At 39.4% G+C, this 15,884-nt stretch overlaps 1 protein-coding gene across 4 annotated transcripts in view; it reads right to left on the bottom strand.

Moving 5' to 3' along the window:
- LOC135242424 (protein kinase C and casein kinase II substrate protein 3-like) overlaps positions 1–15,884 on the bottom strand; it is a 53,345-nt gene that overhangs the window by 9,004 nt on the left and 28,457 nt on the right. For all 4 annotated transcript variants that reach the window (XM_064313507.1, XM_064313508.1, XM_064313509.1 and 1 more), the window contains exon 8: positions 9,791–9,911. In XM_064313507.1, the coding sequence (XP_064169577.1) occupies positions 9,791–9,911 (121 nt within the window). The remainder of the gene's footprint in view (positions 1–9,790; positions 9,912–15,884) is intronic.

Raw genomic sequence — 15,884 nt, 5'->3', positions numbered from 1 at the left:
GGTAAGGCCTGGCTTATCCGTCTCTCTCTCTTTTCTGGTATTTCTAGATTAATTGTTTAATGTTTTGTATTATGTCTTCTGTTGTGTAATTTAGAAGTAGTGTGCCTGCATTCGATAAAGAATGTATGTTTTCAATTCATTAATATAATTGACTGCTTCTTACTGAATTCAGTTATTAATCTTAAAACCTGGTATAGAGCTTGTTTTGACTTGTTGGTTGATTTGACCAGTGCACTGTAGACTAAATTAAATCACATAAAATATATTTTACTGTCATGGGTCTGGGGTGCAATGGCCTTGTGCTGCGTCTGGGAATTTCTTAATTTGTTTCAGTTGTTTGATTCCCTATTATTTTCACCTGGGGAGGTGCCTTTATAAGCGCTGACAGAACAGCAATCAGCGCTTCTGTGTTAAACCCCTTTTTCACTATCAGGTAAGGTATAGGTGCTCGGTGGACTCTGTACAGAATTGTGTTTGTGGGTGATTTTGTGTCCTCTTTTAAAGGCGTTCAGTCTCTTAGCGCAGTGTGCGCATTCTGACGCCGTAGGGTATTTATACTTTTATTTTGAACTTGTGTGAGCTGTTTGGTATTGGGACGTTGTCCCTGGTATTGTATTTTGTTTGTCTCTTTCTGAGCTGCGTCTCAGGTATTTTTTCTACTCAGTTGTCCTTTTCTTTTTTAAGACCAGTTTTGGGTTTGGTACCAGAGCATCGCCTCTGTACCACTGTACCCTTGCTTTTTGGCCCTGGTGTGTACACACGGCTGGACAAGGCTGTCCTTCGGAGTCGTTTTTTACTCAGTGTTTTCTTTTGGTTCATGATCCTGTGTGTGCGGGAGTTGCTCTCCCAAGGATCTTATTTTGTGTTTTAGTTTCTGGTGTTCCCTTTCCTTTGTCCTTCGGGACTTTGTGGTTAACGCTTCCTGTAGCGTTAGCTTTTCGTTCCCCTGTATTAGTCGCTTCTGGTTCTCCGACACCCCCCTCCATTATATTTACAGGTAGGTTAAGTGAGGGGTTCTAGCCCGCAGTATCACTTGAGTTCAGTATTCAGAGTGCTGAACATCTTAACAAGTAGGGGTGTGCAGAGACATCATTATCTGTATCTGTTCAACCAACAAAATTATGTGTATCTGTTACATTACATTACAGGCATTTGGCAGACGCTCTTATCCAGAGCGACGTACAACAAAGTATCTGTATCTGTATTCGGATAGAACACCAGAAGTGGGTGTGGTTTATACCGGGCAAATAAATTTATAAATCGGGCAAATGTTGTATTTTCTAACCAAATATTTATTGGCAATGCAATTGTTGTGCCTTCAAAGCATCAAATTGATTTAATATTGGCATATAATTAATTATGAAATATATTTCCACATCCTCATACTGTAGGCCTACTTTTCATCTCTCTTTTCTCTCAGTTTTATGAACTGTCTGAACCCCACCACCACCCCCCCTTTAACTGGGGGACATTGAACAATCAGAAACTGAAAAAAAGTTTTATAAATCAAAAGATTCTGCTTTGCATTGGAAATAGAAACTATTTACTGTAAAGATATATAGAAAAATATCTTCAATAAAAATTTTTTGCCTGTTTTATTTTAATTTTATTTTTCCCTACTGAACTAAATTTGGATAGACTGCAAACCACCTGAACCCCACCACCACCCCCGCCCCTAAACTAGCTGGGGGACACTGACCAGTCAGTTTGAACTAGGAAAATGAAGCTTTATAAATCAAAACAGTCTTTTAAACATTTTCTCACTGAGCTCTTTTTGTAAGGCTATACCTCCCTAACATGGGTCAATGAATAATCAGTTAGCCAAGACCTATGGCTGATACATACAGCATACATCTTAAACGGATGAATATCAACTGAAATACAAGGTAAAACATTTTTTTCTTCAATATTTCGGCTGGGTTTTTTTTTTAATGGAGAAAATCACTTTTCAATAAGGTGTAGTAAATGAAATGACGAGATAGTGAAATCAAAGTCCTATGTTGCAAACAGAATGGGCATTATCTTTTAATTAGCGGTCATCTAAATGAATCCGATCTCTTTAGCTAGCTAACTTTGTGCACATAGCTGCTGCAGTAGGCTAATAATGGTAGGCCTATAATATAGCCTACTGCAGCTGCTATGTGCCGGAGTTCAAGATTCCAGATACTGCTAGCAGCCGTGCGCAACTGGTGCCCGTGTAACGTTAGATAGAGGCTATGAGAACTTGACATGGAGCTGACTTTTTTTTTCCCCAAATCCGAATAATAACGAGCAAGAAGAAATATCCGTTTCCATCGCATTATTTGTGCTTTCCCATATACCGTATTCGGATTCGGATACATCCCTGTTTTACAAGGGCGCTGACTGTTGGAACAGCTGGATTCAGAAAATAAACATTCTTAATTAATCCTTGCTTGTCCGACACAGCGCACACCGAATGCTAGGCCAACTAATCACGACGAGCTCCAGGAAGAAGACCCTTTCCGACGACCGACCGGGGGGGGGGTAGAACAACATTGCGATCACCGGAGGACAGACAAGGTACGGACAGTAAGACTGGTTCCTTCTTAGGAGCAATTTCAATAAAACTGAAGGTACCATGAGCAAAATCTTGGGACCACACAGACACTGCATCGTTCAGGAAGGAGGCACAAATTAACTCCCAGGGCGGAGTGTAGCACAGTGGGTAAGGAACTGGGCTGGTAACCGAAAGGTCGCAGGTTCGATTCCCGGGTAGGACACTGCCGTTGTGCCCTTGAGCAAGGTACTTAACCGAAATTGCTTCAGTATATATCCAGCTGTATAAATGGATACAATGTAAAAATGCTATGTAAAAGTTGTGTAAGTCGCTCTGGATAAGAGCGTCTGCTAAATGCCTGTAATGTAATGTAAAAGGTTAAACTGAACCCCAAGACAACAACAAGGGAACTGGTGAAGGAGTTGGAGGCACCAGGCACCAAAGTATCCAGTGTTCGAATTACGGGCGGAATTGAGGGGGTCAGACCCCCCTAATTAAGACTTGGACCCCCCAAGAGAGGTAAAAACAACAGGTTGGGGGTGTTGAAAGATTTATATATTTTTCTTACCTGTAATCGTAAATATTACAATATATTTCCCATCAGTGGTGTCACCAGGGTTGGTGTCTAGTGACGCCAGGAGGAATGGGCAGAAATTCCGGCAAAGTGTTGTGAGAAGCTTGTGGAAGGCTACCCCAAGTGATTTATTCAAGTTGAGCAATTTAAAGGCAATGCCACCAAACACTAAGTGTATGTAAGCTTTTGACCCACCGAAAATCTGATATAGTACATAAAAGCTGAAATAAATCTGTCTCTTAGTTATTTTGAAATGACCTCTTATGGAAATATAGTAGATACCCTAATTGACTTAACACAGGAAATGTATGGTAACTTGTATTGTGTGGAGTTGTGAAAAATTGAGTTTGAATGTCTTTAGCCTAGGCGTATGTAAACTTTTGGCCTCAACCGTAACTGATAGTCTGGGAAGAGTGTCTTGTTCACCAATTTACATGTGTAAAAAATATTTCACTAACGTTAGCTATCACAAACTATTAAGTAGATGGCCAACTTCAGACTAGCTAGTGAGCTTAGCAAAGCCATCCCTTCATTAGCTTTCTAACAAACTGAATGGAAAGTGCTTTATTTTGCGTTATTGGTAACCTCTGCAACAATGAAAAAGATTCTGTTGTACTTGAATTCTTGGAGCTGACATTTTTAATGTAGCTGTGCAAGTCTGTAATCTGGTAACAATACAAAATCTTTTCAAAACCTGTTGCCTTCTGCTTCCGGTTGAACCTTTATTGGATAAAATGCATGATTGTTTTGCGCATATGTACGTACAAATCACTGGTACATTAGTTCACTTACAGTGCCTTCGGAAAGTATTCAGACCCCTCCACTTTTTCCACATTTTGTTACGTTACAGTCTTATTCTAAAATTGATTAAATTCATTTTTATTCTCATCGATCTACACACAATACCCCATAATGACAAAGTGAAAACAGGTTTTTAGAAATTCTTGCTAATTTATTAAAAATAAAAAAAATAAAATATCACATTTACATAAGTAATCAGGCCTTTTGCTATGACACTCAAAATTAAGCTCAGGTGCATCCTGTTTCCAATGATCATACCTGAGATGCTTCTACCACTTGATTTGAGTCTACCTGTGGCCACCCTGACAGAGCTCCAGAGTTCCTCTGGAAATGGGAGAAGGTTCCAAAGGCCAACCATCTCTGCAGCACTCCGCCAATCAGGCCTTTATGGTAGAGTTGCCAGACAGAAGCCACTCCTCAGTAAAAGGCACATGACAGCCTGCTTGGAGCTTGACAAAAGGCACCTAAAGGAATCTCAGACCATGAGAAACAAGATTCTCTGGTCTGATGAAATCAAGATTCAACCCTTTGGCCATAGTGCCAAGCATCACGCCTGGAGGAAACCAGGCACCACTATCACCTGGCCAATACCAGCCCTATGGTGAAGCATGGTGGTGGCAGCATCATGCTGTGGGGATGTTTTTCAGTAGCAGGAACTGGGAGACTAGTCAGGATTGAGGGAAAGATGAATGGAGCAAAGTACAGAGAGATCCTTGATGAAAACCTGTGCCAGAGCACTCAGGACCTCAGACTGGGGCGAAGGTTCACCTTCTAACAGGACAACGACCCTAAGCACACAGCCAAGACAACGCAGGAGTGGCTTTGGGAAAAGTCTGTGAATGTCCTTGAGTGGCCCAGCTAGAGCCCGGACTTGAACCTGATTGAACATCTCTGGAGAGACCTGAAAATAGCTGTGCAGCAACACTCCCCATCAAACCTGACAGAGCTTGATAGGATCTGCAGAAGGGAATGGGAGAAATATCCCAAATACAGGTGTGTCAAGCTTGTAGCGTCATACCCAAGAAGACTTGAGGCTGTAATCACTGACAAGGGTGCCTCAACAAAGTACTGAGTAAAGGGTCTGAATACTTATGTAAATGTGATATTATAGTTTTAAATTTTTAATAAATTAGCAAAAATTTCTAACATGTTTTCACTTTGTTATTATGGGGTATTGTGAGTAGATTGAGAATAAAAATGAATTTAATCCATTTTATAATAAGGCTCTAACATAACAAAATGTGTAAAAAGTGAAGGGGTCTGAATACTTTCCAAAGCCACTGTAGTAGCCTGTGTGTAGCTGTATTAGCTATGAAGGTATAATATCTAGTGCCAGATAGTGAAGCGTGATTCATCACTCCAGAGAAAGCATTTCCACTGCTACAGAGTCCAATGGTGGTGTGCTTTACAGCATGCCAGCCAACAGATAGCATTATGCATTGGAATCTTAGGCTTTTGTTAAACCCATTTCATGAAGCTCCTGACAAGCAGTTGCTAACGTTGCTTCCAGAAGCAGTCTGGAACTCAGCAATGACTATTGCAACTGAAGACAGGCGATTTTTGCGTGCTTTCAGCCCTCTGCGGTCCCATTCTGTGAGCTTGTGTGGCCTACCGTTTCACAGCTGAGCTGTTGCTCCTAGACGTTTCCACTAGACAATAACAGCACTTACAGTTGACCAGGCGAGGTCTAACAGGGCAGAAATTTGACAAGCTGAATTGCTGGATAGTGGCATCCTAAGACAGCGCTGTGTTGAAAGTCACAGAGCTCTTCAGTATGACCCATTCCACTGCAATGTTTGTCTATGGAGATTGCATGGCTGTATGCTTGCTTTCATGCACCTGTTAGCAATGGGTTTGGCTGAAGAAGCCAAACTAATTAGAAGGGGCGGTCACATACTTTTGGACATGTAGTATAGCTAACAAGATTGTGTTGCTGGCTAGCTAGCTGCTAACCTGTGAGTCCTAATCCCATCCTACCCAGACCCCACTGGGACACCAAAGGTGGTAAGTAGCACCCGTTACCCGCGAATCCAGTTCATTATAACCCTAAATATAAAGAATACATTATTTTCAGAAAAAAATATCTCTACAATTTCCATACGCAAGAAAAAGTCAGTAGAGCAATTTGCATGTCGATACAATGTGCATACACAATTATTTCAGTGTTACCCTTACCTGAAGCTATAATTCATTGCAAAGTCATGGCCTATGATGTCTATGAGATGCTAGATACAGCCCATAGTGTGGGCAACTCTGAAGCCATACAAGTCCTCCTAGCTGGGTGGGAGTTTGATCCCCACTATGGCACCACTTCAGCTATGATTTGCTCTCTTTGCTTTATACCCGTCTGAATAAAGCAAAAACACCAGAAATGCCAAAGCAGCGAACCAGTTTTTCCACACATGACAAACTTATTTTAAAAGGTACATTTTACAAAACATTTGGATAATAATTATGCAATAGTAGTTTGATTATTACCAGGGGTTAAATTGGGATTTGGGAGGTGGGTGGACCCTGAGATCCGGTGGGAGGTGGGTGAAAAAAGGTACAAACCAATGATTGTCTCAGCCCAAAATAGTTGTATCTTTAATGTATTGTGCACATAATTGTAATTAAGGAAAACAATGTTTTAAAAAGAATGTATACTATTGATGCAAGCTTTTACATAAAATATTTCAAGTTTATTGAGCGTCATTAATGCTGAGAATTTTTTTTACCCACAAAAATAATCGGTCATCCTCCTCTTTTGCCCTCCCTTTCTTCCTCCTTTATCCATCTTTCTGGTGAGGTGCAAAACCTTCCACAAAATAAGCTATACTCACTACTATCATATATAGCCAGCTCTCCCAAAATAGGCAGTTTTAGCGAGCCTAGACCTTATAGCCTACATTTATTTTCATTTGCAGTATGACGGAGTGTAGCACAGTGGGTAAGGAACTGGGCTTGTAACCGAAAGGTCGCAGGTTCGATTCCCGGGTAAGGACACTGCCGTTGTACCCTTGAGCAAGGTACTTAATCTGCATTGCTTCAGTATACATACAGCTGTACAAATGGATGCTGAATAAATGCTATGTAAAAGTTGTGTAAGTCGCTCTGGATAAGAGCGTCTGCTAAATGCCTGTAATGTAATGTAATGAAATTGTGCACATTTTTAATCAATATTATTTGCAGATACATACAGTTCTTTCTCACTCCTATTCATGGCAAATATCTGCAATGCGTAGATTGCAAACAAAATTTAAGTGCAGGTTTTGTTTTTGCTGGTTATTCTGAAAGTTAACACAGTAGATAAAAAAACGTGTATCTTTTTTATTAAGTGTAGACTACTTTGTCATTTAAAACAAATTTTTAACCGACAAATTGAATTTATAATTTAATCCCCCTAACACGGTATGAAGACGCTGTGTGTTAGGCTACTTGCTATTTGATTAGCCCGATCATTGGCCCACTTGACAATGAAAACAGGTTGAGATCAATGATTAGTTTAAAGGAAAGTTTTGCACCCCACAATTTTCAGCTCACCAGTCGCAGCTGAATAAAACGTTATGTATGTAGGAAATATTCAGTCCTAGCTCTGCTGACCAGCAATCAGCTGATTTGGCTCAGACAATCAAAGTTGCCATTAATAATAGCCGACGTTCGTGGGGGCTGTTTATTCAACTCTCTTTAAAGTAATAATCTCAAAGATTTTAATTAAAATAAATGTCTGTTAAGTCACTATCTATCGCTGAATTAGGTAACACAATGGTGATTCAGCCTATTATTATACTAATTTATATTATTATAATAATAATAATTTATGATTAAAGAACTGTGTGTCTGTGGCAACATTCCCGGGGGAAAAAATCACAAGCGGCACACAGTTAGTGACGTGCTTTCCATCACCCATCAGTGGTTGGTCCGCCAGAGAGGGTAGGCGGAGCTTAACGCAACAGGCTTGCTCTTCAACTCACTTGTGTTTTGAGCGGCGTACTGTTTTTTTCCGGTGTCTGTTAGCGTTACAATAACAGAGAAAGTTATGAAACCCTAAAAAGTTTTTCTGTAACATGAGAGGTCATATTTATTTGTTAATGTAGATTTCTTATTTGTAACGTTACTAAATTACATAGCTGTTTGCACAGCTAACGCTACCTACTGGACGTGTCAAGAAAGGCAACATTAGACAACGTTGTGCACAGTAGCCATCTCTCATATCAGGTAACGTTGTGTTAGCTAGCTAGCTAATGTAATTACCATAATCTAATGTCAGCTAACAATTTGAAAAAATGCTAGCTAACGCTGCCAACCGGTACCGACCTTGCAAACAGTTTCTCGAATGCAACGCTACTTTGTTGCAACTTTGCAATGTAGATAAATAAAGGTCAGTTCTGATCAATGATTCGCAACGAGACTGGATGAAACTTGCAAAATTCCAAGACGTCTGATTGTAAACTTTCTAAAACTGCACTTGGCGATTTGACAAGGTGGATCTTTTGAGACCCCAGGGCAGACAATGGCTTCAGACCATAGACCGTATAAAAGCTTCAGACGCTCTGCAACTAACCAGTTCACACCGCTGCAATTTTCTCTGCAACATCTTAAAACCGTTTCGTCTCGTTGCGAATCATTGACCTGAACTGGCCTTAACGTTACCGTTATTTACATTGCCATTAATATATTTATATAATTTATAATGATCGGAATAAAGCCGTCTTTAGATGGAGCATTAACCTCGGGGTATAGGTGGAGCAGAGCCGGGTCTGATTTCTGTGTAAAGATGTCAAGCCGCAGAAAACTAAATAAAAATATATGGCAGTGTGGATTAGCGTTGTTATTATCTTATTACGCTTCCTTATATGTTCCTTCAGCCTTGATGTCCTTTTTTTGATGAAATCTGTTTTGTTTTTGTTTTATTCTTCTTGTTCTGATTGATAATTTAACACCCAGCTCCGCTTTATTCTCGAACAGTTTAGCTAGCAAAACCAGAAACACCGGGGGTAACATTTTGCAAGGCAGTTGATATATCACACAACAATCATTCGCAAGAAAGACAATGTTTATTGTGCACGAGATACACAATTGCACAAGCCACAGTGAATCCTGTGGATTCTCCTCTGCAGTGTAAAGATACCAGTTATTTCAGTGTTACCCTTGCCTTCATACCAAGCAAAAGGTGGATAAAGAACGTCAGTGGAAATTGATCATCACTAATTCTACCCCAGGTCTGCTACAGCATTTTAACCCGGCTTGGCAGTGTAAATACAGCTTAAGTTAGCCTAATGTTAGACAATGAATAAGTATGTATATAACGTTACTTTTAACAACCATTTTTTATTCAGTCGATAGTAAGTTTTACAGTTACCGTGGCCAACGTGCCAAAAACACACCTGCAATTACCGCTTCTCGCCATTGGTACCGCCAAAGAGAACGAAACTGAGATATTCTTGTAACTTTAAAATGTTGCATAGATATAATTACATGTTAATGAAATTACCTACCGCGTCCGCTTCAAAACAATCAAGACAATCAACGATATTTTACTTCCTGTGCCTGTCTATATAAACTACTGTTCCTCATGAGTTTTTTTTTTTTCATCGGATTTTTGATTGGTTGAGGGAGTAACTGGCTAGACGGAACACATGGACTGTAGCACACGAAAAATGGACTGGATTGTCATAGTTATTGGTAAAACTGCCGGTCAAAATTATTTATTTATTTACCAAAGGTGGGTGGACACCGTCCACCCACGTCCACCCCCCATTTAACCCGATTATTACCACAGTAAACATAAGTAATTAAAGTAAAATTTGACTAATATAATGTTGATGTTTTTGCAATAAACCCTGAAGGCCCTCATCTTAATAATTTGTACATTTTTCTACAGAAGTACTTGAGTATGATTTGTACTTTGGTATTACCTCAAACTGCGGCCAGTTCATATGCATGCCGGGCCCGTGAGTGTTCCTCCACCACCTCAGGTCCTCTACATCGCTGGCTGCTGCGATGGCCTGGCTCAACTCACGGAAAATGGACGTGACACTGTAAGAAGGCGGAGCTCTTGGTTACCAATCAATCATGATCAGGCTGGCCATGTTCACTGTACTGCAGTATTGAATACTCTCCAGGGATTCCGTTTCCCACCCATCTAATAAAGGGGTCCCCAAGTTTTTTTGTCTCTGTGCCCCAAAAATGACCATACTATGGGTAAGGATACAGCTCAATATAGGGGTCAGTATGTGACACATTTATTTACAACTTTCTACAGCTGACCAGGGCCTCTAAAACACAAGTAGTAGGACGGAGTGTGGCACAGTGGGTAAGGAACTGGGCTTGTAACCGAAAGGTCGCAGGTTCGATTCCAGGGTAAGGACACTGTCGTTGTACCCTTGAGCAAGGTACTTAACCTGCATTGCTTCAGCATATATATCCAGCTGTATAAATGGATACAATGTAAAATGCTATGTAAAAAGTTGTGTAAGTCGCTCTGGATAAGAGCGTCTGCTAAATGCCTGTAATGTAATGTAATGTAATGTAACAACCAAATTGAACTGTGTCTGCATCATGATGTGATTATACCCTGCTATAGCCCTCTGGCATACTAGCACACTGAACTGTGTCTAAACCATGATGTGATTATACCCTGCTATAGCCCTCTAACACACAAGCAAATTGAACTGTCTGCATCATGATGTGATTATACCCTGCTATAGCCCTCTGGCATACTAGCACATTGAACTGTGTCTAAACCATGATGTGATTATACCCTGCTATAGCCCTCTAACACACAAGCACATTGAACTGTGTCTAAATCATGATGTGCTTATACTCTGCTATAGCCCTCTAACACACAAGCACATTGAACTGTGTATAACTAATGGTCTGCTTATACTCTGCTATAGCCCTCTAACACACAAGCACATTGAACTGTGTCTAAATCATGATGTGATTACATTACGTTACATTACAGGCATTTAGCAGACGCTCTTATCCAGAGCGACTTACACAACTTTTTTTTTTTTCTTTGTTGGGTTGGGAATTGAGTGGGAATTAGGTAGGTGTTTTTTCTTATTACTGTCACTGTTAATAGTTTCACTTGTGTATATATATATATAGATAAGGGCCTGTACCACCCTTGTATGTTTTTGTTCAGTTTATCGTAGTGTAGTTAGTTAGGTTCAGAAGATTTTCAGGTTTCAGTCAGTTAGTTTCTTTCATTTCTAGAATTGTTAGTATATTTTTGTTTTTGGTTATTTTCTTTTGCTTGGTACCGCCCAGTGTTTCCCCTCCTGTTTGTGTTCTCTGTATATAAAAATAATTGTGTAAATAAATTAAGGACTAAAATGCAGACATTGTGTTTTCCCTGTTAATTAAATTTAATCAATAATAGTCAATCCCTTTGTTACACCCCTGTACCCCTAGACCATCTTGGGGACGTAACATGTTTATAAACTAATACCAATACCATTTCACAGGTGGACTAAACTCACTAAGGGCTCACCAAATAGTGATTTTGGTATAGCTATATTAAGCCATTACTGTGTTGTGTATACTCCCTAAAATAATTACATTAAAAATAAATTTTTTTTTTTGCACCAACATAACTCAATTTAAATCCAACAGATCCTGAAGCAGCACCACTCTTTATGTAGATCATCTTGAGACATGCATGATTTTTATAATTTAATGGTTGTAGACTTAACTAAAATTTTAATGCAAAATTTTGACAATGAATTGTCCATAGACTTAACATGGGGAGACACAAAGCTAACTTATCCCGCGTTCACACAGCGAGCAACTCAGCTGACCAGTTGCCGGAAGTCCACTCATTCTCTATGTAGCTGAGCGACGTCCAGCAACTCAAGCAACTGGGAAACTGAGCAACCAAAATTGCCCGAAAAGCGTTGAACTTTTCGTGGGCATTGCCCGTCAACAGCCAATCAGATTTTCGGGCTTCCTATTTCTCCAACCCATATGATACAATTTTGTGAATTATTGTTCCACTCAGCGAGAAAAAATGTAAGAACAACTTATCAGGGTTTCCGCCAGTGTATTGCAAGCCTGGCGGCCCGCCGGGCCTAAGTTGACCCCCCGCTGGGCCTAAGCATCAGGGAATTTTATTTTATTTTATTTTAATTTTTAATGTATTTTTAATGTGTTTTTTAAAATTACAGTTACAGTGGGGCGGCTCGGTTGGAAAGCTCCCCAGCGACATCTGTTGGTTAAAACGTGAACGCACTATAGGAAAACAGCAGGCCTGAGACATAGACGTATGTCTGTGGTCTGAGATCAGTGTTTTTTACCCTCATTGTGCGTAGAGTGACATTCAACACTTGACGCTTCCAGCTATCACAAGCTAACGTTACCTAGCAAGCCACCATTTCTTATTTAGTAGGCTAACTAACCTTGTTACAAACTGCGTTATCGCTTCATCTCGTCGGTAAGTACATTCTTTTTATATTAACTTAAGCAGTGTGTAGGTAACGTTAAACTAATAGCATGAATTTAACGTTCGATACATTGTAACATTACATTACATGACTAATCGCCATAGAAATAACGACTTCACTTGTTTATTAATAACGTTAGCTTGATGACATTTGTGCACGACAACGTGGTCATTCAGCTAACTTAGCTAGCTAGCCAAACAGTCAGTAACACAGATATAGGTATTTTGCTGTTGTTGAAATGTGCCCAGCATTCCAATGTTGTACATTCAGTAGCCAATAAGTAGGCAGTGTTGTGCATATCCCACTCTTACAGCTTGTTTCCAGCCCAAACCACTGCAAAGTGAGCAAACTTTTTTCTTTTTTGTCAGTGACATTTCCTTCTGACATCTACGACAGCAATCGCAACCACAACATTTATTTAGCCTTTTTTGTATAGCTATTTCCATGGATAAAATCGAATTTATTATTGTTATTTATTGGTAAAACATTTACTTCATATCCAGGGAGATAGCCAACTACTTGCATGTTACATGACATGTGTAGCCATTTAGTAATATGATCGCATTTCAGGCTAGAAAATAACCCGTTAATCCAGAGAAATTGCTGAGTTGTCTTAGAATCGTTATGGCAACAGAGTGTATCAAGGCTGGCTTCCCGGATCAAATTTGTTGTGACAGCTGCCGTCGAAAACAAGCACCTGGGAGTGGCTGCCTGCGTGCGTGCCTCCCCCAAGGCGTTACGTCATTGTTTTGCAATGGGCAGCTGTTGTAAAAACATGCTGGCTTCAATAAGCGATATCAATAAACTCTTTTGTAGAGTGCAAAAACTTTCATATTATTTATTTTAATTTATTTTGTTGTCGTTGAAATTTGCCCAGCATTCCAAGGCTGTAAGTATCAGTAGCCAATCAGGACTTTTTTCAAGTTTTTTGTAGAGTGCAAAAACTTTGATATTATTTATTTTATTTTATTTTATTTTATTTTATTTTAATTTAATTTAATTTAATTTAATTTTGTTGTTGTTGAAAACACAGCATTCCAAGACTGTACATTGTTGTCAGATTCTTTGTAAGCTGTAAATATGCTATGCTGTAAATAGTTGTCGATTTTTTAAAAATGTGTGTTGAATAAATGACTTATTTATAACAACATTCACATTACGTAGTCATATTTTCAAATCTCCAGTCAGCTTTTAGCACTGACTTAATGTAGGGCTATCTGTGATATAGCTTTTTTAAATTCTCAATTCCGCGATTCCGTCCGTGATTCTGTTATCACAGTAACTATAGGGCCCTACCTTAATACTGCCACAGTCTGTCGCTGGTCAACGCCGGGCCCCCGTTAAAAAAGACACTCGGCCACCGGGCCGCCGGCCCCCGTCGAAAGATACTTGCCACCGGGCCTAACAACTTTTCTGGGGGAAACCCTGACTTATCATTATGGTACCATCACACCCGGTGTTATACATTTTTATAAGAGTACAGGAACAAGCGTATAAAAAATGACACTTGAGCAGCAGTTTCAACTTGGTTCCTACCTAGCTAGTGAGATGGATAGAGATGTCGCTAGCTGGGTGGCTAACTAGTGAGAGAGATAGAGCGATATATGGCTAGTGAGATAGCAGTAACAAATCATATTTATCAGTGTCCTGACATAACTATAGAAACAAAAGGAGATGATATGTGGCTATATGGCAAATATATGTCTTTGATGATGCTATTATTTCAATGATAATGTATGTGGCTGCACAAGACCACTAAGAGGATACAACAGCCTAATATACTTGAGCAACTCATCAACAGAGTTGCTTGCTGTCTGAACATAGGGTCAGGCTAGCTTCTCCAAGTTTGAATAATTCCATCTTTCTAAAGTTATAAAAGAAGGAACTGCGGGAAACCATTATGTCTAGCGCACATGCAGCAGATAGACACACCAACAGTAGCCAAGTACCCCTCGCTGCAGCCTGTGGGAAGGGCTGGGATCAGGTATTCGGAGTCAGGGGGGCAGGAAGATCAGGGGGGCAATGATGGAAGGATCTCTACCTCACTCACACTGGGTGTCTGTTAGATGCTTTCCATTCTTTGCCAGCTTTGTTTGACAAGAGGCGATCTTAAGGTTGAAGTAACATCAAATTTGTCTTTTTCATTTATTTTATATAATTTAACACACGTGCTGGCTAGCATGCCTTCAATGTGAAATCATTAACCAATAGTTGTTACGGTTTGAAATGTGGAAGATTTTATTAGGGACACAATGTGATTGGGGACGTTTTTATTTTAAGATATTCCCAAAAATGCCTATAGAAATGACTTGTTAGACCATCCGAACCCGGATATTCGTCTAAGGATAAGCATTTCATGGCTTTTTCCACTTCATCCATACTGATGTCTGCATCACATACACTTTTGAAACTCTCATCCACTTTAGGTATCCATTAGTGTCAGCATCTATGCATGAATAAGAGGAAGAGTACAGTTTACTGTAGAATTGGAAGATTTCCTTAGAAATCAGGGTCCGTACATTCTTGATAATCGATTAGCAGTGGCTTTACAGCATTCCGCTGTAAAGTCTCTTTTTTTCCAATCTACAAAAATATGCTGAGCTCCTTTCACCCTCTTCTATCCACTTCGCCCTTGATCTTATATATGCTCCTTTGGCTTTAGTAATGTAAATGTTGTCTAGCGAGGATTGCAGGAGAATAAGTTTTTGTTTGTTATTCTCACTTAATGAAGATTTATTACAGATACAGTGTATTTCTTTAATGATTTCCATTTCTTCTTTTTTACTAGCCCTACTTAATAATTTGCTATTTGATATGGAAATCTGACGTACCGTATATTTTAAATACTCCCATTTATCTCTATAAGTTGTAAAATTTCTTAATAATTTCTTGACAAAAGGGTTCACTTTTTAGGAGGTTTGAGTTAAATTTCCAGTATCCTTTTTTCCTTAGACACGTGTTTGTAGGTTTAAGAATAAGTTTAACCATACAGTGATCTGTTAGAGGTGCTACAGAAATTGTAGAGTTTGACTCCAGTCTAGGCCTGTTTTCTGACACTAACCAAAAATCTATTCTGGATTTGACTGAACCATCAGGTTTAAACCATGTGAAAATTTGGGTACCAGGATTTTCAGTGCGCCATGCATCTTTCAATTTGAACAAACCACAAAAATCAAGCAATACAGGATTGTAATGGTGTCCCTGATATTTTGAAGGAGTTCTATAAAGCCATTCATCCATCACCATCCTTTATAGCCTTTGTAATTTCACTAATCATAGTTTTGTTTTGGTTATGCTTGTTATATCCATATATATTTCCTAGGATCAGAAAGTTATCATTTACTTCAGAGACACAAATTATCCAGTGACCAAAAGTATCCCTGTTAGTGGTTAAAATCTTCCCAGGGAAATTGTTTAAAAGTACAGCAATGCCTGCTGACCTATTTGTACCGTGACTAAAAAGTATTTTGTCTCCCCACTGGTTTGGCCAGAATTTTTCATCCATATCATTAGAATGAGTTTCTTGAAGAAAACATTGTGCTTCTTCATTTTTACAAAACAGGAA

Source organism: Anguilla rostrata, chromosome 16 (assembly GCF_018555375.3).
Source record: "Anguilla rostrata isolate EN2019 chromosome 16, ASM1855537v3, whole genome shotgun sequence".
Taxonomy (NCBI): domain Eukaryota; kingdom Metazoa; phylum Chordata; class Actinopteri; order Anguilliformes; family Anguillidae; genus Anguilla; species Anguilla rostrata.
The sequence above is the reverse complement of the archived record's forward strand: the minus strand, read 5'-3'. Positions and strand labels throughout refer to the sequence as shown.